This window comes from Nanorana parkeri, unplaced genomic scaffold (assembly GCF_000935625.1).
Source record: "Nanorana parkeri isolate BGI_ZX_2015 unplaced genomic scaffold, ASM93562v1 scaffold219, whole genome shotgun sequence".
Classification (NCBI taxonomy): domain Eukaryota; kingdom Metazoa; phylum Chordata; class Amphibia; order Anura; family Dicroglossidae; genus Nanorana; species Nanorana parkeri.
The window spans coordinates 1074427-1097078 of NW_017306487.1; the positions used below are offsets into that span (position 1 = coordinate 1074427).

The following is a 22652-nucleotide window of genomic DNA, read 5'->3' on the forward strand; positions in this document are numbered from 1 at the left end:
GCCGGCTGGCTGTGAAATTATCTGTGCATTAGTGTGGCTCTCTGTAATAAATAAATAAATAAAAATCAGATTTATCTTAGAACAAATCACTAAGTTATTTAATTTAGATGATATACTGTACATTTCCTTTTACCTTGGATCTGTTGTTTCTAGCTCTGGCACCCCAGAACTGCTTGCTTTAGGTACAAGACATTTGTGTGGATCAGCACAGAGGCTCCTGTGGCAGGACATGGTAACTATGCAGGAGAAGTGATTAAAGGGTCAGACCACCTAAAAATAATATTTTAGTAGTAGGTGGACCCTGATAGGCTGAGTCAACTAATGGCATGTTATGGCTTGGTTATTCCAACAGCAAGATCTCCCTATGTCCCTGTTTATCAGACAGTTTCGGGTGTTTCTGCTCACCTTTACATGTTCCAGCATATCCTGCTGCATTGATAATATGAATATATATGAGGGAGAATCAAAAAGCAAAGGCAAAGTACATTTAATGCCTTTAATAGAAGTAACCGTGAGCACTTGAACATATAACTTTTCCACATAGTCCCCATAAATGATGATGCACTTGTTGTATCGTTCAACTAGCTTCTGTATACATGCAGAGAAGAAGTTTTTCAGCTGCTGGTGAAGCCAGGTGTGCACCGCTTCCTTTACGTCATCATCTGAGGAGAACCTGCGACCGCAGAGTGCGGGCTTCAGTGGACCGAACATGTTGAACATGTGACAATCGCCCAGCACCAGATCCGGACTGTGAGGAGGATGTGAAAGATGTTCAAACCCAAGCTGGTGCACTGTCTCTACTGTTGCTGGTGCTGTATGAGATCGTGCATTGTCATGGTGCAGAAGGACTGTTTTGGACAGCATTCCTCTTCTTTTGCTGTGAATGCAGGTTTAAGTTTATTTCCCAGCAACTCACAGTAATTTGCGCTGTTCACTGTTTGCCCATGCGCTTGCTAATGCACCCGAATAGGCCCCTTCTTGTCCCAAAACAGCATTAACATGATTTATTTGGTGGAGGGCTGACTTTTCGCTGGAGAAGACAGATGTCTCCACTCCATGCTTTGTCTTTTGGTTTCCGGGTCGTAGTGGGGCACCCATGTCTGAATGCCAGTGACAATGCTCTCCAGAGTGTTCCGATCTTCTTCATATTGTCTCAAGAACTGGGTCCCAACCTCCACATGCTGTTGCTTTGGCAGAGCAGTAAGCTGTTTGGGAACCCATCATGCGCAGACTTTCCTGCATTCCAAGTCATCATGCACTATGGCAAATGCGGATCCATAACTGATATCCAAATGTTCAGCCAATAGAGACACTTATCTGTCAGTCTTCTTTAATCAAGGCATTCTGTCTTTGTGGTCTTGTGTGCACGATGCTGATGAGGGACCAGAATGAGCTTCATCAGTTACACCTTTTCTTCCTGCTTTAAATCTTTCTAAACATTCATAAACCTTTTGTTGATTCATGGTGCTTTGACCATACTGAGCTAACATCCAATGGTGAATTTCCAATGGATTCACTCCCTCTGCCAAAAGAAAGTGCATTATGGGACGTAGTTCTTTAACCTCCCTGGCGGTTTTCCCGAGTCTGGCTCGGGGTTCATTTTCAATACTAGGAGCGGTAACCCCCGAGCCAGACTCAGGACTGCAGAGAAAAGTGACACTTACCTTCTCCCGGCGAGCCCGTGGCGTCCTCTGCTGTACGCGGCCTGAAAACAAAACTAAAAGTCAGATGCCGGCAAGCAATCTCACAATGAAGCATCCATGTTTCTGTCCATGTGACTACCACTCAACTAAAGTCCGAGCACTGTACTATGCATGCTTGTACCATTCATCAGGCTATGTAAATATGCTGTATTGTACAAGCTTCTCTCTTTTCCGGTTACCTTGTAATTTATAAATTGCCTTTACTTTTGATTGTCCCTTATAGAATCCAGCATTGGTAGTAGACCCCTTCATCATTGTCACAGCAGATGTTCAGATTCAAAAACTCAAGTACATTTATCTCACAAATAAAGTTCTAAGGGATCTATAAAATTGCCAGATTACTTAACTTAGCAGTTGCAGAACGCTGTCATAAAGAAAATCAAGGAAGTTCCGGGGTACCATCTAGGTATTTCTTGAACCTACAGTCAAGACCATAATTATTATTCACAACAACTACTGTTTTGCTGTAATATTCCTAAATACTGCCTGTAAGAGACTTACCTGCAGATTGATTCCTGGCCAAAACCGTGCACGCACACAAGCATGCAACCCATTGCTGAAATTGTCTGGTAAACGCTTTAGCACATGGACGCGTCCGTATGGGAACATTTACGTGCAATAGCGCAGAAACATGAGCATACGGAGGCGTTAGCGTGCATGTGCGCACTCATTGGCGTGCACGCTATTCTATATAAACTGATAAACAGCCATGACCAAGTTGCTGAGTGGTCTTCAGCTAGTCCCTGTGTGCCCCATACTCTGTTTCAGTATCCTGATTTGCTGTGTATGAACAACACCTTGTGACCATTGACTCCGCTTCTTCCTTCTGATTTGGTACCTCTGCTCTCTGATCTCCTGTGTATGACCTTGGTTTATGATTCCTGACCTTGCACAATCAAGATTCGGTTTCCTGTGTATGACCTCGGCTGCCACTTGGTAGATCGCTCCAGCAGTACCCTGAGCAGCTACATCCAGCTAGTGCTTTGTTGGCCTCTCCACCGTTGCCTGCTCTGGTTCCTAGAGGTCCCAGTGTCATCCCGTTGCTGCCGATTTATCAGCTGTTCCAGCCCACTCAAGTGTCTCCTCAACACCAGTACCAGCATCTGCACCCCACTCAGTCCTTATATCTCCTGCCACCACTTCCAGGGGTGTGGGACGAGAGGTACACGGGCAGCCTCCTTCTCAGCTGAGTCTCCAGTCAGGTATGTGATACTCCCCCATTAAACTATCTATTTACTCTAAACTTTGCCTGCCCAGATAAGCTAAAGGGATTTTACATTTCTTTTTACAAACATAACAGTTTGTAAAAAGAAAACACTTGTTTTAGAAAGGTATTACTGTTTGGTGTTTCATGAACAACTAGATAGCTAACATAGCTGCATTTGAAAGTTATTCTTTTTGCTACTGTTTTCAGATTTTTCATGATATGGAAATATTAAACTATGTTAAAAGTATTGTGGTGAATTTAACTACCGTATCTCCAAGACAAACGGAATAATATACATAATTTTGCTGTGGAAGTGATTCACCTCCATTTACTATGTGATATGCTAATTTTCTGTTTCTTGCACAAAAAAGTACTTAGGGGTCCATTCACAAAGCTGCCGAGGGCAGCCGAGTGAATGACCGATCAACTTCGACCACTAGAGGACATGAACAAATTATGTAGACTTGTGGTCTGAGTCTCCCCTTGTAAGCATGTCATCTTGCTGTCTTGCTATTAATTAGCCCAAATAGCATGAATTTGTTCTTAGTTACAGATTCCTCTCTAACTTCAAAGGTGTTTCAAGATCAATGTCTACTGCTAGATACACATAGATTTTCTTTTTTGTTTTTTAATCATTACATTCTTTTTGAGAAAGCCATTAGCTGCACAACAGGGATTTAACAAAGCGTCATGCAGATGGGACAAAACAACCCATTGAGAACAGGTAGATAGCATAAATACAGCTGCAGCTACCATAATAGACCAACATTTCCGATTGCTATAAGGGGAAGACAGACAAGCCAAGTCAAGGGGGGAAGGATCTAGCACATAGCTTCTCCAGAAGAGAAAGGTGGTGCTGATGGACTTTAAAGAAGGGAAGCTTACTTAGCTAGCAGTTATCCCAATATAAATGGTTTCAATCCCTCTCAACATGCCCACATATAAAAATGTGTCATATACCTCGTACATTTTAAATGTATGACATGAACACTTGCAATTAAATGAAAACTATAATAATTTGTTATTTGTTCTTTTAAGTTTGCCAGTTTTTATATTGTCTCATATATTTTTTTGTTTTACTATCTCTATACAATCTATTTAATAATTTACATATAATTTCTGTGGACTGACTAAGCAACTAGCACAGCAATAGTTGCCTGTTTCATGGCTTGCTTTGTAACTGAAATTTTAAACTAAGGCATCCGAAAAGGTTTGAGTCACTGGGATGAGTCTTGCGTCATCTAGCTGTGTGCAAATTTAAAGTGCATGTCAGGTCAAAAAAAAATGAGGAAAAAAACCAAACATATCCAGTACAGAGTATACAGTAATAGTAGTATCTCTGCAATACATGCACATTTGCCTATGGTTTATCCATTTAAAGACCCTGCAAGTACACAAAATACAAGCCAGATCTGCCAGAAATGCACTCAGCTACTAAGTACTGTTGTGGGCTGATAAACCACAGCATTTGTAAACTGTCCAGTTTTCCCTTGCCAAGCTACTCAGACCCACCTGCTCTCCTATCTCTATAACATAAAAGCTACTATTTCTGTAGTACCAAAATAAGGACTGGGAGGGCTAATTACTCCTCTTAAGAAAACAAAGGAAATGGTCCCTGGACACATCTAACTTTCTGACATGAGCAACAGATATTCTTTTGCACTTGTCAAAAAGACAACGTAATACAACCCCAATTCCAAAAAAACTGGGACTGTATGTGAAATCAACTGTGGACTAGGAGGGCTAATTACTCTCATTGAGAAAACAAAGGAAATGGCCCCTGGACAAAAGACATCTAACTTTCTGACATGATCAACAGATATATTATTTTGCACTTGTCAAATAGACAACATAATACAACCCCAATTCCCAAAAAATTGGGACTCTGTGTGAAATCTACTTAATAACAAAATGCAATGATTTGCAAATCTCATAAACCCATATTTTTTTCACAGTAGAAAATGGAAAATATATCAAATGTTTTAACTGAGACAATGTACCCTTTTAGGAAAAAAATATTGTAATTTTGAAATTGATGGCAGCAACACGTCTCAAAAAAGTTGGGACAGGGCCATGTCAACATTCTGTAAACGTCTGGGAACTGAGAAGATCAGTTGCTGGAGTTTTGGGAGAGGAATTTTGTCCAATTCTTGCCTGATATAGGATTCTAACTGCTCAACAGTCCTGGGTCTTCTTTGTATTTTTCGTTTCAATGTGCTCCAAATATTTTCAATTGGTAAAAGGTCTGGACTGCAGACAGGCCAGTTAAGCACCCAGACTCTTCTATTATGAAGCCATGGTGTTGTCATAGATGCAGTATGCGGTTTAGCATTGTCCTACTGAAATATGCAAGTCTTTCCCTGAAAAAGACATCCTCTGGATGGGAGCATATGCTGCTCTGGATATATCTTTCGGCATTGATGGTGCCCATGGTTGCCAAGAAGAATGTCAAATTTCGATTCGTCTGACCACAGAACAGTTTTCCATTTTGCGCAGACCATTTTAAATGAGCTTTGGCCCGGGGAAGATGGCAACGTTTCTGGATTGTGTTCAGATATGGCTTCTTCTTTGCATGATAGACCTTTAACTTGCATTTTTGGATGACACGGCAAACTGTGTTCACAGACAGTATTCCTGAGCCCATGCAATGATGTCCATCATGCCTGTTTTTAATGCAGTGTCATCTGAGGGCCTGGAGATCATGAGCATCCAATATTGCGTTTCGGCCTTGTCCCTTGTGCACAGAGATCTTTCCAGATTCTTGGAATTTTTTTATGATATTATGTACTGTACATGATGATATATTTAAAGTCTTTGCAATTTGACATTAAGGAACATTATTCTGAAATTGTTTGACAATTTTTAGACAAAGCTTTTTATGGTTGGTGAACCTCTGCCCATCTTTACTTCTGAGACACTCTGGGGGTGATTTACTAACCTAAACACACGCACGCACTAGGTGCGTGTGATTTTTAAACAGCAAATCGTATTTATCAACCAAAAAGTCTCTAAAAGTATATATCCACTAATGCCATATATGGAAAAACCATGCACATGATGCATATATAATGCTGCTTCACTGTTTAGACAAAAATGGTTAGCTCATGCATTTACATTCCTGCATTCATCAACGCAAGCAACACAACATAGAGCTAATTTACACAACATCACCTTGCAAAGTGTGTACACACTACAAAGGTGTTTAGATTCCACCCATAGATCATGCTGGGAGGGAACACACTACAGAGGTGTATACATGTTCGTGGTGTGTTTATAAGGTTAGTAAATCAACCCCTCTGACTCTGTACGATGCTCTTTTTTTTTACACAATCATGTTACTGACCTGTTGCCAAAAAACCTAATTAGTTCTTCCTGCTTTTCTTTGTTAGTACCACTTATCTTGCCAGCTTTTTGCTGCCCTGTCCCAACTTTTTTGAGACGTGTTGCTGTCATCAATTTGTGGTACATTTTATCATTTCTATTGTGAATAAAATATGGGTTCATGAGATTTGAAAATCATTGCATTCTGTTTCTATATAGAGTTTACACAACGTCTCAACTTTTTGGGAATTGGGGTTGTACTTCCAATGGTATATTTAACAGATCAACAATGAGCAAATATGAGACATTCTTTGTTAGGGTTTACATACACTTTGATCATGAGTTAGTGAGACCTGTAAACAATCGGTTGCTTTCATTAGGCTGTAAGAGATAAGAGAAAAATCTAAAAAAGAGTACAGAGTTCTACCTGTCGGCCTAAAAAGAAATACCAAATATTAATGACAGTATTTTATGTTTTCCAGGCTGCAGGGTTGGTAAATATGAGGACTTAGTCCTGACCATAATAGATAAAGAAAAATGCCGTGATTCATTTTCTTTTAACTCTTGGTTGCAATGAACAAGCATGGAGGAAGTAACTTTTTATCTTCTCTCTTATCTTCATTCAAGTGACACTCAACTCAGGAGTTAAAGGAGAACTATGGGGTCAGTGTTTTTCCCCATAGTTCTCCCAAGTGTCACGGGAGGACATAAACTAGCGCCCTCCCGTGACCCAAAGCTCAGTATATCACGAGCTACAGCTCGCGGTATACTGAGACCGCCACAGCCGGGACGGATCCCGAGATTACTGTCGAGATCCACCCACCTGCGTGATTGACAGCTGGCTCTGCCTATCTAGAGGCAGAGCCAGCTGTACCCGCCCACTCCCCCGTCCGTTCCGCCAGTCAGTGCTTGAGGATCAGAGCGGGGAGGGGGGGAATCCCTGCAGGGAGCCGTGAGTGACAGTCACAGCTCTCTGCAGGGAGATGATCAAGAAGTGAGCGAGCGACGGTATGCGTTCACTCACTTCCCAATCTATTGAGCCGGCGTGTGACAGTTTAATTGTCGCACGTCGGCTCGAACTATGAGGTTGAGTAAAAATCACTCCCCTCATAGTTTTCCTTTAAATCTTAAAAATGCATTCAAGTAACTTAACTATTAACAAAAATGTAACTTATTTGTGTATCACTCAGCTGTAGATCCTCAAATCATCTCTGAATTCATGCTGACACTGTCTTTCCTTCTGGAGGGTGGTTACTTTTGTTCCCCGTGATGGACTACAATCTCATACTAATTTTATTGAAATTATAGTCTATTACAGAAAATGAGAAACCTAAATGTGAGATTGTAGTCCATCACGGGAGTGAGTTTGAAGTGGTGGCTACTTTACAACACACAGGCACCATGGGGAGAAAAAGTTGCCACCCTCCAGAAGGAAGGACAGTGTCAGCAGGAGTTCAGAGATGATTTGAAGATCTACATTTTGAGTTTAGTGTCACTTTCTGGTTGCTCTGTAGAGTGAAGTAACAGTCTCCTCTGGATCATTGATAGGGATAGAATTTCTCATGGTTTCACAACTTTCCTACCTGTTCCAGTAGTCTGGAGTCTGAGTGCATTCCTTGCACTTGGAGGAAGTAATTCTTCTAGGTCTCGCATAATTGAATTAGTCTGGGTGTTATTATTGCGTTTATTCTTTTCCTCTTCTCTTTGCTTTATAAGGAAATTCAAGTTAGATTACTATGCAGTTAAAGAGATAACATGAATACAGCATAACTCCATAGCTAGAAGAAGTAAAAGTCTTCTCTAACTAACTCCGTGGGAAAAATATATTACATCTAAATGAGGCATGTGCTGAATATTTAAACATAATTGACTTTGGCAGACCTTGTGTAATGTACCATAAAATGACAACTGCTTGACTAATTACTAAATTGGAGAAAAACATTGAACACATACTTCTTTGGCCTTTCCAAATGGTCCACATTCTGTTTGTTGAAAATAAATAAATATGTTACATTTTAAATGATGTCTGCACTTACCATCTGCATTTTCTTTTTGAGATCTATGTTTGCTTGTTGATAAGCTTTGGAAACAGCATTGAGGTAGTAAATTGCTAATCTGGAAGAAACATAGTTCAATGGAATGGAGATAATGTATTAATTAACATTACAACACATGAAACATTTGTGTGTTAAGATTACTTTTTAATGACTGATGTGCAATGTATGTCCCCCACTGGAAACGAGAGCAGCTTTTGGAATAGTATATTTAAGCACAATGGCCTAATCTTTTTTTTTTTTACTATTTGATTCTGTGGAGTGACATATCTCACATTCTGAATAAGGCTACAAATGCACACATTTAGCTCTCTTATGTCACACTGATTAGAAATTGTACTAGGTGGGTGTTGGTGTGCAGTATATATTAGTGCGATGATCATTTAGCTGTGCAAAAAGAATATACAAGGAACTTTATAGAACTCTGAGACACACACACACTTTATTAGTAACTAAGGATGAGCGATATTGAAAATACTTATTTCCCCATAAAGTTTCAGCAAAAATATGGAGCTTTTGGCAAAATTTCATAATTCTTGCTGAATGCATTGCTTTAAATGGCTCCTGAGGGTTACAGAACCTCCTTTCAATTATCCTAGACCTTTTATTGTTTCAAAACTCGGTCCCACATTACTGGCATCAGGGGCGTCCCCATAATGAGTTAGCCTCAGACGGCATCTCTTTTGAAGGGCAGCAGCACGGCTGACTAACAGCAGCCCCCAAATTCCCCCTTTCTGGACTGACAGCTCGGCCTCCCACCCAGGTAACAGCTTGGCAGCCGCCGCCTCCCTTCCGGCTGACAGCTCAACCGGCTAGCACTTCCCCTTCCGCTGGCCGCCTCAGGTGGCGAACAAGGTAGGGGCTTGCCTGACTATTTAAAATTTTCCCAGAAAGAAAAATACAAGGTGAAAAAATAGGTAAAAATAAATGGAAGTGACATCATTGTGTGATTACAAAAATAATGATCAAATGCATACAACCCCCCCCAAAACCACCTTTCAACCCCCCGACAGACACACACATACATGTGCCAAGAATTATAACAAAAATTAATGTAACTGCATGAAATGAGGCCAGCCCCCCTTCTCCACTAAATAATGAAAAGAAAAAAAATGCAACTTGCGCACAAGCAGCAGAAAAAACTACATTTAGGAGTTTCAAATTGAGTGGAGTTCAGCCATTGGCGAAATAGTAGATTTTGCAGACAAATCTATTGGACCATGATCATCTCTATTGGTAAAAGATTACAGACAAATGAGCTTTTAAAATGCTGATATGATGCAGTGGGCTTGTTAATCAAAGACAAATTAGGTCTACATTCAGATAAGTTTATTTGTTTTCATTTTTTTATTTGATGAATGTAGTTAGTATTACATCAGCTGCAAGACATTTATTGCTACTCTTTTTTTTTTTTTTTTTTACAAGTTATACATTTTAGATAGAAAATAATTTTAGCCTACCCTGCAACTTGTATAATCCCTATATAATCAATGAACAGGCTTTGTCCTTTTTATAACAATCAACCAAAACTGAACTCTTATGGAAAACATAAGGTGATAAAACTTTGCATATATATATATATTGCTGTACTAACCATACAAAGGTGGATCAAGCCACCCAAAATTTCTTCTCCTTGATTGTAAGAGACCAACAGACCTATTCAGTAAAGGGTGAAGAGTTTGGAAAAGGCAGAAGTGGACAATCTAGGCCAAAATAGCTGAACTGGAAAAATTCTCCAATTTAGCTCACTTTCAAGTTCAGCTATGTTGTCCTAAATTGTTCACTTCTCCTGCCTTCTCCAAACTCTTCACCCTTTTGTGAATATACCTGTTAATCTGCAATAAATATAGTTGGCTGTCCACATTAATGGCCAAGTATGGCAGATAAACCAGATGGGTTCAGACCACTTGCATTGTTTAGGGTCACATGCACCAATGTGGCCATTAAACAACTGCTTTTTTTTTTAGAAAAAAAAATTAAGTTAAAAAAAAACAAGGTTGCCGTTGGAAAATTTACAGATAGAATAAACTCTGAATAATACAACCTTGTTCTACACATTATCTGCATACTTATAGCCACCTTTAAAGCGATAGGTTCACTTTAATGCCCTCTTTCTCTGCAGCGCATTTCTTCCTTTCACTTCTGTGCCACTCGAATGTTCAAATGCAACAAATGAGGAAAGGCAGCTTTGTGCCACTCCTCATGCATGCATCTCCAGCATTAAAGCTGAACTCCAGGGTGACGTTATTTTTTCCATAAAATTCCCTCTTGTACAGCAAACATCACTAATCAATAATTTAAAAAGAAAAAAAACTTTCTGCATATCCAAGAAAATCTTTAACAAAATGTCCCGGATGTCATTGTCTTAACCCAAGGATCACAGCTATGCCCAGTTGCTGGGAGGCAGGATTTCCGAGGTGCCCTGTGTCACAGTTCTTTGCTGCACTGTCACTGTCCATATATTCAGGGGCAGAGTATTTACTATGCAATTTGCATTGGCTGACATTCAAGTCATGTGGGACATGCCTAGTTATATCTCTCCCTCACTGTTGAGCCTTGCATTGATTGATAGTGCCTGAAGCAGGGAAATTGTGCTGCTATTCCGAATTTAAATAGGGCTGTGTCTCCTTCCCTGTATGACAGTGCATAGCCAATCATCAAGCACCAGTGATGTCACGTGGAGACAGTTACATGGTTCTCTATACCTGGAAGCAAAGGAAAGGTGAGTATGTGCTGTTGGGGGACCTGGGGTTTAAAAACTCATGTTTGCAATAGACGGATTTGGGAGAAATAAAAGATAACTTACATCATAAGGAGAACAGCTGGGATAATTAGTCCAGGATTTGCAATTGCACTGAGAATTTTGGCAACAAACGGAGGAAAGTCATTATCCATTGTTTCTTGGATTACATCAAACATTTTCTTCTTCCCACTAGAAGAATAAACATATGAATATGAACAAACACCACATTCAGTTTCTGCTCACCAGTATTATTTAGGAAAAACATATTAAGTTATGTTTGACCTTTAATAATGCTTTTTGTAATATATGAACTGTTTTATCTACTCAGTAAAAATATAGCATCACTTGTACCTCATGTCTCTCAGTACAAGTAATCTAAGTTTCTTAGAGCTGGTGTAGCATTTATGAGAGTGGATATACAGTACCTTACAAGGGCTGCCTATTGGGAAAAAAATTAAACTGTATCTCTAGCCATTTTTTTTATAGATCTGCAAAAGGGCGAGGAAGGATTAGAGCCCCTTTTACGGTTTTATTCCTGTCTGTGTCTCCTTTGGGGATATTCCTTCTTTATTTGTACCCTTTGCCAATGGGACATAAATTCACGGGGCACCTGCTGTGGTAACAACTGTCTAAGTGTGCATCTTCCCTCATTTTGAAGAGAAAAATATTGTTTTTTGGGGGGACAGAAAGTGAGGGGCCACAGGCAACCCCCCCCCCATTTTGTATTTAAAACTTTAAGGAAAATGTGCCTATATGTACACAATACAGCATAATCTGACAAACATCTGTGTATTAAGCAGGACAGCAGGGCTGACTCTATGTAAAGCTAAGATGGCCTAAGATTTGCACATCCGTCTAAATGATCACAAAATCACCATTTTCAAATAAAACATGGTCTCCCCCAAAATTGCCACTAGAGTTCTTGGCTGCAGACACCTGTGGTCTGTGCCTTGGCTCCTCTTCTACTTCCTAGTTTCACATTCAAGTGGATAAGCCACTTCCAGTGACCATCTTTCTATCAAATCGCTATGGAACACTGAATGCCCATATGATCCTTACATGCTCAGCCACACTACTGCTAGACATCCACCTGCATAAATAAACACTTATTTTCTTTGCTTCTCAGCTCCATCCAGTGGCGATAATATAATATTACAATAATACACTACATTCGAACTGGGAACAGTACATTCGAACTGGGAAACTACACATAGTGGCTATAATATAACACTACATTTTCGAACTGGGAAATAAATTGAGAGCATTCATTTTCGGCATTACTCTCCCAAACACAGGGTGAAAGGCTCTGCAAATTGTTTATAAATAGACCCCTCAGTGTTTGCCTATAGGTTTGGCCTATAGTAAATCAGTTTAAGAAAACTGAAAATTACATGTCATCAATAGTATTTCTTTGCAGATTAGACAATTCTAAATACATATATTTAAAACAATAAAATACATCTTTGATACACAGATATGTCAATTTGCTTGGTTTTCAAAACATTTCACCCATAACTAGCAAGGACTGTAAAACTTACAGAGTCAAGTCCATTTACCATATTGAGGGGGGAGGTTGTTAAACTTGTCAGCAGCTGGTTACAATTACACATTTGGGATTTGGTTCCTTTATTCATACCTAAATGGCCCACAGTCAAATGATGGTGGAAGAGACATGATTGTATAAGCCACAGGCAACAGACTTAAGAAGAGGATGAGGAGGAGAAGCCCCATGTAGAAATTATTTGATTTAGATGCTTTGAACACCCGTTCATGAGGAACATTACTGCTCATAACAGCCCAGCTCTGAAAGTACATCGAGGTGAGCAACCTAAGGACGTTAATGCCGATCAGTCCCGGAGCATAAAATGAACCCATCCTGTAAAAGAAGAAGCAATCATGTCAGCTAAAAATACAAAGATCTATACTGTAGCATATGCAACTATAACATACACAGCTACACATCTTTATCAAAGTTTAAAAGTGCAGAAATAACTTTCTCTAGCATATATTTTTGTTTTTAGTTTGGATAGAGTAGGTCATGTTTAGAACGCCTGTCAGTTTTTTTTGCTCTCTGCGAAGAGATTTCTCATCTTTCCCTATTCTGCAGATGGGAACTGATAGCGAATATCTCCAAAGTAAGGATAAATTCCCTCTTAGTTGTCACCAGAATAAGTATCCCCATTGGAAGATTGACTCTCACCTCCAGTTTAAGTGGCAACTATAACATTTTGGATCATTCCTTGAGACAATAGTCAGAAGGACACAGACGGCAATAAAAACCCTAGCAAAAAAAAAATACTAGGGATATGCTTAAATGAATTATAAGGAATATAGTAAGCAAAGATGAATGAGTTCAGACTACATAACATTGAAGATAAAAGACAGGTTGCTAATGATTGTCCTTAAACCTTTTACAAGTATATCAATCCCTAGAAAAAGAGATCTGACAAAACAGGTCCTCTGAACGATACATCCTAAATGCATAATTTTTCACTAGACATTAACAATACGAGAATATATGTTTGGGAGATTTAGCCAAATCTTCCCTTACAATATTACCAAAGTAGTACTAAAGCCTTGTCATTTTTTAGCCAGAACACATTGCTATAGACTAATGTAGCGCAGAGCAATAAACAATTTCTTCCAAAAAAGTGCCGAAAGACCCAATCCAGTATATGTGTACAGCCGCTTTCCTAGTGTTCCTCTTTGCAGCTTACACGTCTGGTCTCTAAATGTAACTCCAAGGCACCTTATCACATAACTCGGGACTACATATCCCCTCATTCATTGTGCCAGTGCACCCCTTCACTGAAAACATTTTGCTGACTTGTGGGCACTGCCTGCATGCTGATCCAAAATATAAGTAAAGATTGTTCATTAAAAAAAAAATTGTTGTTAAAGTGATAGCTCAGCCTTCGAGCCGCTGTACTCTTTACACTCTACCCTGGTAGGAGGAGCTTAAAGGGTGTGTTCTCATCCTTGCCTGTGCACTTGCCTGGAACTAGGAGCTGAAGGGGTGTGTTCTCATCTCTGGTTCTCATGTCGGGCTGCCTGTGCCTTTCTGCTCAAGCAGTGTCATCATGTCAGTATGTAGTCCTATACATGGGTGTGCACACAATAAGGTTTCTTCATAGGACCCTGCAAGGTAAATGAGTCACCCTAAAATCAGAAAGCAGAGCCTGGGATCAGGGTGCCAGATAGAATTGGAGGAAAGGCCAGTTTTAACACAGGAAAAAGTGACTTACTAGATATATGTTTACTGCTGCTATTGTGGAAAAAAGGTTTAGGGTTTCATTTTACTTTACTAAAGATAGAGGCAGTTATGCCTGAACAAAATTAAGGGATAATCTGGAGGAAATTTAAATGGTAAAAAATACAAAATTCCTTAGTATCTTGGCTTATGGCTTATTAGTTTATGGCTACATAAACTGCTATAAAAACTAAGCTTCTACTGCTCTACTACTGCCCATATGCTTCTGGTCCACGCACTCTATTTTGCATTGTTTAGATTGAAGTAGTTAAGCTGTTAAGCTGTTCGTACACCTTTTGCTTTCTCTCGTTCATGCTTGACAGAAGTAATTTGATTCCCTCATCCAGCACAAATGAAGGGATCTCCCTGGCCAGCTATTGTATTTAGCAGCCGAGGGGACTACAGGTTACTCAGGGCCGCCTCTATGGTTTTTTCACCTGAGGCAATTTCGTTGCGGGGCCTGACAGGCGATTTGTTGATGGGGGATTGTGGCAGGAATGGTGGCAGACCGCACTGTCAGCTGCTCTGTCTGGTATCTTGCCCAGCTCACTGACATTATTGGTTGTCAGGAGCTCGGCGGGACGCAAGCCAGAGTGTCCCACTCAGCTCTAGACAACTGGTGGGACACCATGCAGAGCATCAATGGTTGCTAAGAGCTTTTAGCAACCTGGGACGTTGTGGCTGCCCCCCTGCCAACACCCAGCCCACCCTCCTGTGGCAACTGCCTCAGGCTACTTCATAATAGGGATGGCCCTAAGCTTACTGAATACCCGAACAATGCCTGAATCTAATTGGATGCATCTGTTAAATGAAAATGTTTCAGATTACTTTTGTGGAGCCAGGTGTTGCTGACAGGGCATCTACAGCTTGAATTTTATCCGATTCAGCAAGAATCAGCAGAAAGTTAAAGGATAAAGCTGCCCTACGGAGACACAGAACAAGTACCTCTCTTCTTCTCTCAGCAGGACGTGCTCTTATACCTAGGTTTTGAAAGACAGCCGTGGTGACTCAGGTAGAGGACTGGATAACTGAAGTTGGATATCTTATGCGGATGGAGAAAATAGCTAGATGGGAGGATAGATATTCATTATTTATGGATACCTGAAGTGTCTGGATAGCATTCTAAGGGTTGCCATACGCTGTGCGAATTTTGGCCGGTTTTTGAGGAACCAGAAAAAAATTGCACAGTGGGTGCCACTTTTAGCACCATTTTGGTCGGCATCCCTTGATCAGCTGATTGAAGGAGCCAGCCAGAAAATCTTTGTACAATCAGAGTCGGCAGCCAAAGAGTCCCCGGCTCTGTTTGGGCATTCTGACAGCGGCCAGCTCTGATTACGGTGCAAACAGCGGGATTCCTCGATTGACACGCTGGTAGTGCTGATGGAGGAATCGGCTCCATTTTTTTCATTCAGCCCACGGGTTAAAGGAAACAAATAGAGCAGTGTATGGCCAACTTTAGAGGCTCAAATAGGAACATTATCTTGATCAAGCTATAAAAATGAAAGTTACGAAATCCTAGCTGACTACAGTGGAAGGTGATGTGACCGGAGGCAGCTGTCATATTTAGTCGGGGTGGAATTATCCTGGGTTAACCGACGGTGTGGCTTTTAGCTTTTTGACAAGCGTGATGAAAACATTTGTTTGTGAGCACATATACAAAGATTTTACACACAAAGGTGGCACTCTGTTCCTTTTTGTTTTTTTTGTGTTTTACATGTTTTCATTCTGTTAATGTTTATTTGTTTACTTGGATAACGTATGAGAGTTAGGGCGAGTGAATGAGTGGTTTAGTTAGTTGGGCTTAGGAGCAGTTTTTAGGATGTCAGGCATACGGGGAAGTTAGTAAACCAAGTTAGTTAGCAATTAGTGGGGATAATTTATGAAGTGAGTGGGGAGGATTTGGGGTTACTGTGGGTCTGTTTGGTGAACAAAAGGGAAAGTTCAAAATATTCTTTATTGCATCATTACATGACGTAGTTAGATAGACGCGAGTCGGAGGAGGCCCTCCGACCACTACTCTGACGACCAAAGAACATGCTCGACCTTAAGTGTGTGCTGACACTGATTTGGATGTCGTAAGGTGTTATATGGATTTTTTTTGTATATTAAATTAATAAAAATTGATTGATTTTTATTAATTGATCTTAAACAGAATAAATACCTCTCCAGAGAAGTACGAATACAAAAAAACATGCATCAGCTCATGTTATAAGATGGCTTATGATAACTGTCTGGCAGGCTAAAGGCCAGCAACAGTGTTTCCTAGTTAATGATCACTGCCAAAGTACAATTATCTGACTACTATTAATAATATTCAGAACAGTTTGCAAATAGACACGTGTGCTATATTTTTCATCTAACCTCCATCATTAATTACTAACCGATTTAAGCCAGTTTGTTAACACATTTTAGAAAAACAAAAATGTATTTTAAATGCATGGCCACAATATAAATTATCATGCTACAGTCAATTCAATGAAAAGCTGAAATAAAAATTGTCAAACTAAAAACAACTTTTCTATGGTTTAATCTTTTTAACTGTTATATGGTTTAAATGTTTTAAATTGATGAAATATAATTACAGTATATCTGGTGTAATTATCTCTGAAAAAAGCAAATTTATATTAGTTTTATGTGTTCACCAAAGTGGAAAAAATACACCCATTGATGCCGATTTACTGCATTACTGTACATGCAGCCATATAGTTTTGGACTTCTTCCATATTTTTAACAACACTAGAGCAGACAGTTTTGCCCTTTCTACTGTTTTGGCCCTTGGCATGAAAGGTTACTGCTTGGAAATGTGTATAAAAGATAGCCAAGCTCCTCATTATTTTAATGAGGCTATTTTGTTGTTCTGCTATTGTATTTGAGAGTTTAAATTAGGTAAGTTCATATGAAGTTGAAAATACATTCTTGAATCTGTTTACTGTAGATACACAATTGCTTTCCTAACACACTGCCAGATCTTTAATAATTGAACAGATTACAAGAATATGAGGTTATTTAAAAATATCCCCATGGCTGTTTGCTGACTGGAGCAGAAGCTGCCTGCTTCCGGCTCTAAATAACTACTAGAACAAATCTCTTTGTGTCTTCGAGCTTTGGATCAAATATGACTTCACTTAGGGATTTCATAATTATTTATTAATTTTTTTCTGGAATGGACCACTTTTATCTTTTTTTCGTATCGTGTATGCTAGGTATCTGTAGCCTGGTGTGTAAAATGCTTCTCTTTTTTATTTTTTTCTGTTTCAGCTTATGTTTCTTTATTGTTTGATTCCTATTTATCACATTTTAAAAGAGAATTCCTAGCAAAGCACACAACTACAGTTAGGCTTGGACTAGCCCACTGGGGGCCCCTGAGTATACAGCACATAAATGTTATATCATCAACTGAGTTGTGGCTGTCATTGACAGCCTGTCAATTAAAGAATTACAGAAAGGTGCACCAGACAAAGAATGTGTAAAAGAGTCCAAGATAAATTTTGATTGTTGGTAAATAGGCCATATAAAAACAGGCATAATTATTCAAGGACAAAACCACTCCACTTCCATCAGGGCTCAGTACAGCATAAACTGATGCACTCAGAGTAAATTGTGACCACACAGATCTACATTATAACTAATATTAAACTCCTCTCAAGGAGTAACAGCTGCTGTACAGCAATAGAGCTTCTTGACTCTATTTTGGACTGTTTTTGGTCTGGTGCTCCTTTCTGTAATTGGATCATTTATTAGGGGTCATTCACTGGAATTTGTGGGATTGGGTAATTTAAAAATTGTTATCGCAAGGTCAACAGGCATCAAGCAAGCTGTAACACCATGATGTCTTCCAGCAGCAGTTCCCCAGACCTGATAACATGCCCAGGTCAACAATGGGCAACAAGCCTCCAGCAGGAGTGCCCAATTCCCAAAGCCATCCATAGGACAACAGACAGCAAGCAGGATGTAACACATTGATGTCCTCCACAAAACATAAACATTTCTAAAACTGCAAATTGAATTATAATGTTTGTAAACTTTAGGATTTGCAACAGAGTTATTAAAAGGAAGGAACACTGCTGACGTTTTCATCATTTTTCACCAGTACCCTACCATATGCCATTGCCAAACCTATGCCATGAGGTGCCAACCATGATGTGATATAAGGAGATGTACTTCACTAACAGGGCTCCATTTCTAAGGCCAGCCCCAGGCTGACAGGTGCCAAACATAATGAAACAAAGAGATATCTTTCAGCCAGCAATATTGCACCATTCCTAATGCCATTCCTACAACAGGAGCCAAGCATGATGTAACACAGTGATGCCCTCCAGCAGCAGTGTCCCATTCCCTATGTCATCCCCAGTTAAACAGGCACCAAAAATTATGTAACAGAATGATGTCTTCCAGCAGTAGTGCCCCATTCCTTATTCCATCCCCAGGTAAACAGGTACCAAACATTATGTAACACAGTGATGCCTTCCTGCAGCAGTGCCCCATTCCTGATTCTATCCCCAGGTCAACTGGGCACTGAAAATACCCAAGAGCTACCACTAGGTCAACAGGCAGGAAGCAGAACACAAGACTAACAAGTCTTTACAAGGTTGATGCCTAGTCTGCGGTAACTAACAATATTTCTAAAAACCTATACTACACTTGCATATTGTCAATGTGTTTGAGATCATGGGCGTGATTTACTAACCTAAACACACGCACACACCAGGTGCGTGTGATTTTCACACAGCAAAACGTATTTATCAACCAAAAAGTCTCTAAAAGCATATTTCCACTAATGCCATATATGGAAAAATCATGCACATGATCCATATATAATGCTGCTTCACAGTTTAGACAAAAACGGTTAGCTCATGCATTTACATTCCTGCATTCATCAACGCAAGCAACATAACATAGAGCTAATTTACACAACATCACCTTGGAATTCATGCAAGGCTTTGCACAACACACCTGCTGGGTGTGTACACACTACAAAGGTGTTTAGATTCCACCCATAGATCATGCTGGGAGGGAACACACTACAGAGGTGTATACATGTTCGTGGTGTGTTTATAAGGTTAGTAAATCAACCCCCATACCTCACTCACTGTATACAGTTTTCTTAAACAAAATATTGTTTGTGAATATATTTCTACTTGTAGATCCTTCAAGTAACAGGACTTCCTCTTGCAGAATGACAGAGCTAAACTAATGCCTCCCAATTTAGAGTGTTGTCAGCCGGCCATGTGAAGACTCATTCAGTTGGGCTGTCTATTAGATCTATCAGAGGGGCAGCCTAGAGGCCAACTAAATTTGGTTATGCGGCAAGCTGTCAAAGCATTTTGAGTGATTGAGCGTTGTCAGACTGCAAAAGATTGTGCTGATAATGGCAGGATCTAGCTCTAAGAAACTTTGAAACCAATTCTCAGAAAATGATTTAAATTGTATAGAGTATAGAGTTAAATTTTATATCAAACATACTGAAAGATAGATTAAAGGAGAACCATGGGGTCAGTGCTTTTCCCTATAGTTCTCCTAAGGGTAACGGGAGGACACAAACTAGCTTCCTCCCGTCACCCAAAGCTCAGTCTACCGCGAGCTACAGCCCGTCTGGATCCACCCAGCTGCGTGAGTGACAGCTGGCTCTGCCTATCGGAGCCAGCTGTACCTGCCCCTTCCCCCATTCGTTCTGCCAGTCAGCACTGGAGGATCGGACAGGGGAGGGGGGAATCCCCGCAGGGAGCCGTGAGTGACAGTCACGGCTCTCTGCACGGATAGATCGAGAAGTGAGCGAGCGCTGGTATGTGTTCGCTCACTTCCCGATCTACTGAGCCGACCTGTGACAGTTTCATTGTTGCTCAGATTATTAGGCTGAGTGAAAATCACTTGCCTCATAATTCTCCTTTAAGTTTTTACATACATTATTATCGGTAATTTGTAGTGCTTTTTTTTTTTTTTTTGCTTTTTCTACAAATTAAAAATAGAACAGCTGTTTGTAACACTACACATAGCAGGAGGCAGGTAGCCTTGAGAACTGAACAGTCTGTGCGGCTCTCCTTGACAAAAGTAAGAGGTCCCTACATCATTTAGGAAATGCTAATAAATGTTTGCACTGGCATTTGAATTAATAGTATATTATGTGTTACAAATAGGTCATGATAACTTGTCTTTTAAAAGAAAGGTGAAGAGGTGCACCAAAAGAAAAAATATAAAACTGGTTCCCAAAAGAGATTACAGGCTGCAAAAAAGAACTGATTGAAGCAGAATTAGTTCCTGGCCAGCTAAAATTATGCCTGCAAAAACGCTCTACTATTTCTACCTCTGCACAATTTGCAATGTCAGGTTTGCCTGTGAGTGACCAGGTGACCGAACATGCATGTCTTGGGAGGGAGATACGAGAGTGTTTCAGATTTTGAATGTACCAAACCTACTTCATGTTCAGATATACCCTCAACAACTGTAGAAACTGTTATCTTATGTGAAGACATACCTTTGTCACTCACTGCATCTGTGAAATTTGTAATGTCCTTTTCTGTTATGCCTTCCACACCTGCAAAGTCTGTAATTTCATGCCAAGATGTGCTTTCCACATCTGCAGAATCTACAATTTTGTGGACAGATACGCCTTTAACTTCTGTAAGCTAAGGATCTGTTGCTTCACCTTCAGATGTTTTTTCTACATCTGCAGAATAATTGTTTACATGCTTTGATACGCATTCTACACCTAAGTCTAAGACATCTGTGGCACCAGATCCAGCCATAATCAGACACTGCTCATATGTTACCTTTTTACTTTCACCATGTGCCTGGTGCTTGCGCAGTTAACGAAAATTACTTTCTTTTTGTGTGAAAACCGAAGAATTGTTTTGCTCAATGTGTATGTTTTTAGCACTAACAGAAGATGTTCATTCATTACTGGTTGGAAACTTGAAAAAGTACATGTATATGCATGCGTCAGGGAACATGAGGAATCTACACAAAATCAGGAATCTGCAAATCATATCTGTCTGCAGAAAACAGGGTAGATAATTAAACTCTAATTAATGTTAACCTGCAAAATAAGAAAAAGGAGAGGGTGCTTTTTAGAGACTAATTGATATAATTCCTTGGATTGCCAAACTAGGTATTGCATACAGAGGGAAGGATAAAGATGTTCAAACTTTGTGTAACCATGATCTAAATAAAAGTTATATTCTTATGCTTAAGAAATATGATATCAACCTCCACAAGCATATAAAAGAGGTTGGAGCCCTGATTAGTAAAATAATCACAGTACTCCAATAATAGAGGAAGAGGTGACATTGTTAAGCAAAAGTTCAGTCAAACTTATGATCTTCATCATGGGAAACACCAAATGGACCAGGATGTTAAAAAAGCTGTTACATTTAATGTGGAAAAGACCAGTACAGGATGTTGCAATGAAAGAACAATGCAGCATAATTCTGCAATATGTCAAAGAGAAAACAGTATAGGAAATGCTTAAATCTTTAATTAATGCTAGTAGTACAATTGGGGAAAGCCTATTATGTATTTTGAAAGAGCAGTTTGAACAGTCCTGCTTGATTGTTGTTAACACTATTAGCTGCTCATTTGACGGTGCTGCAAATCTAAGTGGGAGTTAAAATGAAGTGCAGGCTTACATCGAAACAATGTTATGCAGCTCTGTATACATGTGGTGCTATGCTCACATTCTTAATTTTAAGATTACTGTTGTCACCCAGTGTGTCATTCATGTGAAATCATTATTTGAACACTTAGAAAAAAACAGCTGCCTTTGAGTTTCCTGCGTTGCGCTTTTGGATTGAACAGGTCTGTTCTCATGGTCTCATCGGAAGGACAATGTAATGCGGTAGTGTGATAAAAGAAGTGCACCAACTATGCCACTAAACTGTATTGCCATTGACCAACAAAGTTGAAGGCTTTAGCTTATTTACGTTTAGTAAATCAACCCCATTGACGTTAATAGGATTTAACATATAGTTTAAGTTCCCAGAACTTTGATCCAGACGTTTTGACTATTTAAATAAAATGAATAGTGTTTTAATATGCACCTTGCACATAATGTAACTATATGATACAAATATTTTTGCATTTTAACAGTGTTCAACAAATGTGGGTTAAAAACAAGTAAGAAAATAATGTGAAAAGGCACAAAATATTCAATGTAAACAGATAAATCTGCGCTTCTGGAGAGAGGTGGTAGTTAGAATAAATGAATTAATAAAATAAAATCTTAACTGTTTTCTTACGAATAAATAACAAGGATTTATTAATATTCATTTATTCATCTATATATTTATATTTATTTATTTGATACTATTTAATTTGTCAGTTTCACAGCATCACGTATTTATTCCCCACTTGCTTATTTAATATGATATGTTTTATCATT

The 22652-nt window shown here is 39.5% G+C and overlaps 1 protein-coding gene across 1 annotated transcript in view; it reads right to left on the reverse strand.

Annotated features, from left to right (window-relative positions):
• Positions 1 to 1004: 1004 nt before the first annotated feature.
• LOC108786613 (transmembrane channel-like protein 2) overlaps positions 1005 to 22652 on the reverse strand; it is a 74239-nt gene continuing 52591 nt past the window's right edge. Inside the window, exons 14-19 of the mRNA XM_018555938.1 lie at positions 12665 to 12904; positions 11092 to 11217; positions 8268 to 8346; positions 7815 to 7938; positions 1665 to 1705; positions 1005 to 1205 (exon numbers count right to left, since the gene is read on the reverse strand). Of these exons, the coding sequence (XP_018411440.1) occupies positions 1005 to 1205; positions 1665 to 1705; positions 7815 to 7938; positions 8268 to 8346; positions 11092 to 11217; positions 12665 to 12904 (811 nt within the window). The remainder of the gene's footprint in view (positions 1206 to 1664; positions 1706 to 7814; positions 7939 to 8267; positions 8347 to 11091; positions 11218 to 12664; positions 12905 to 22652) is intronic.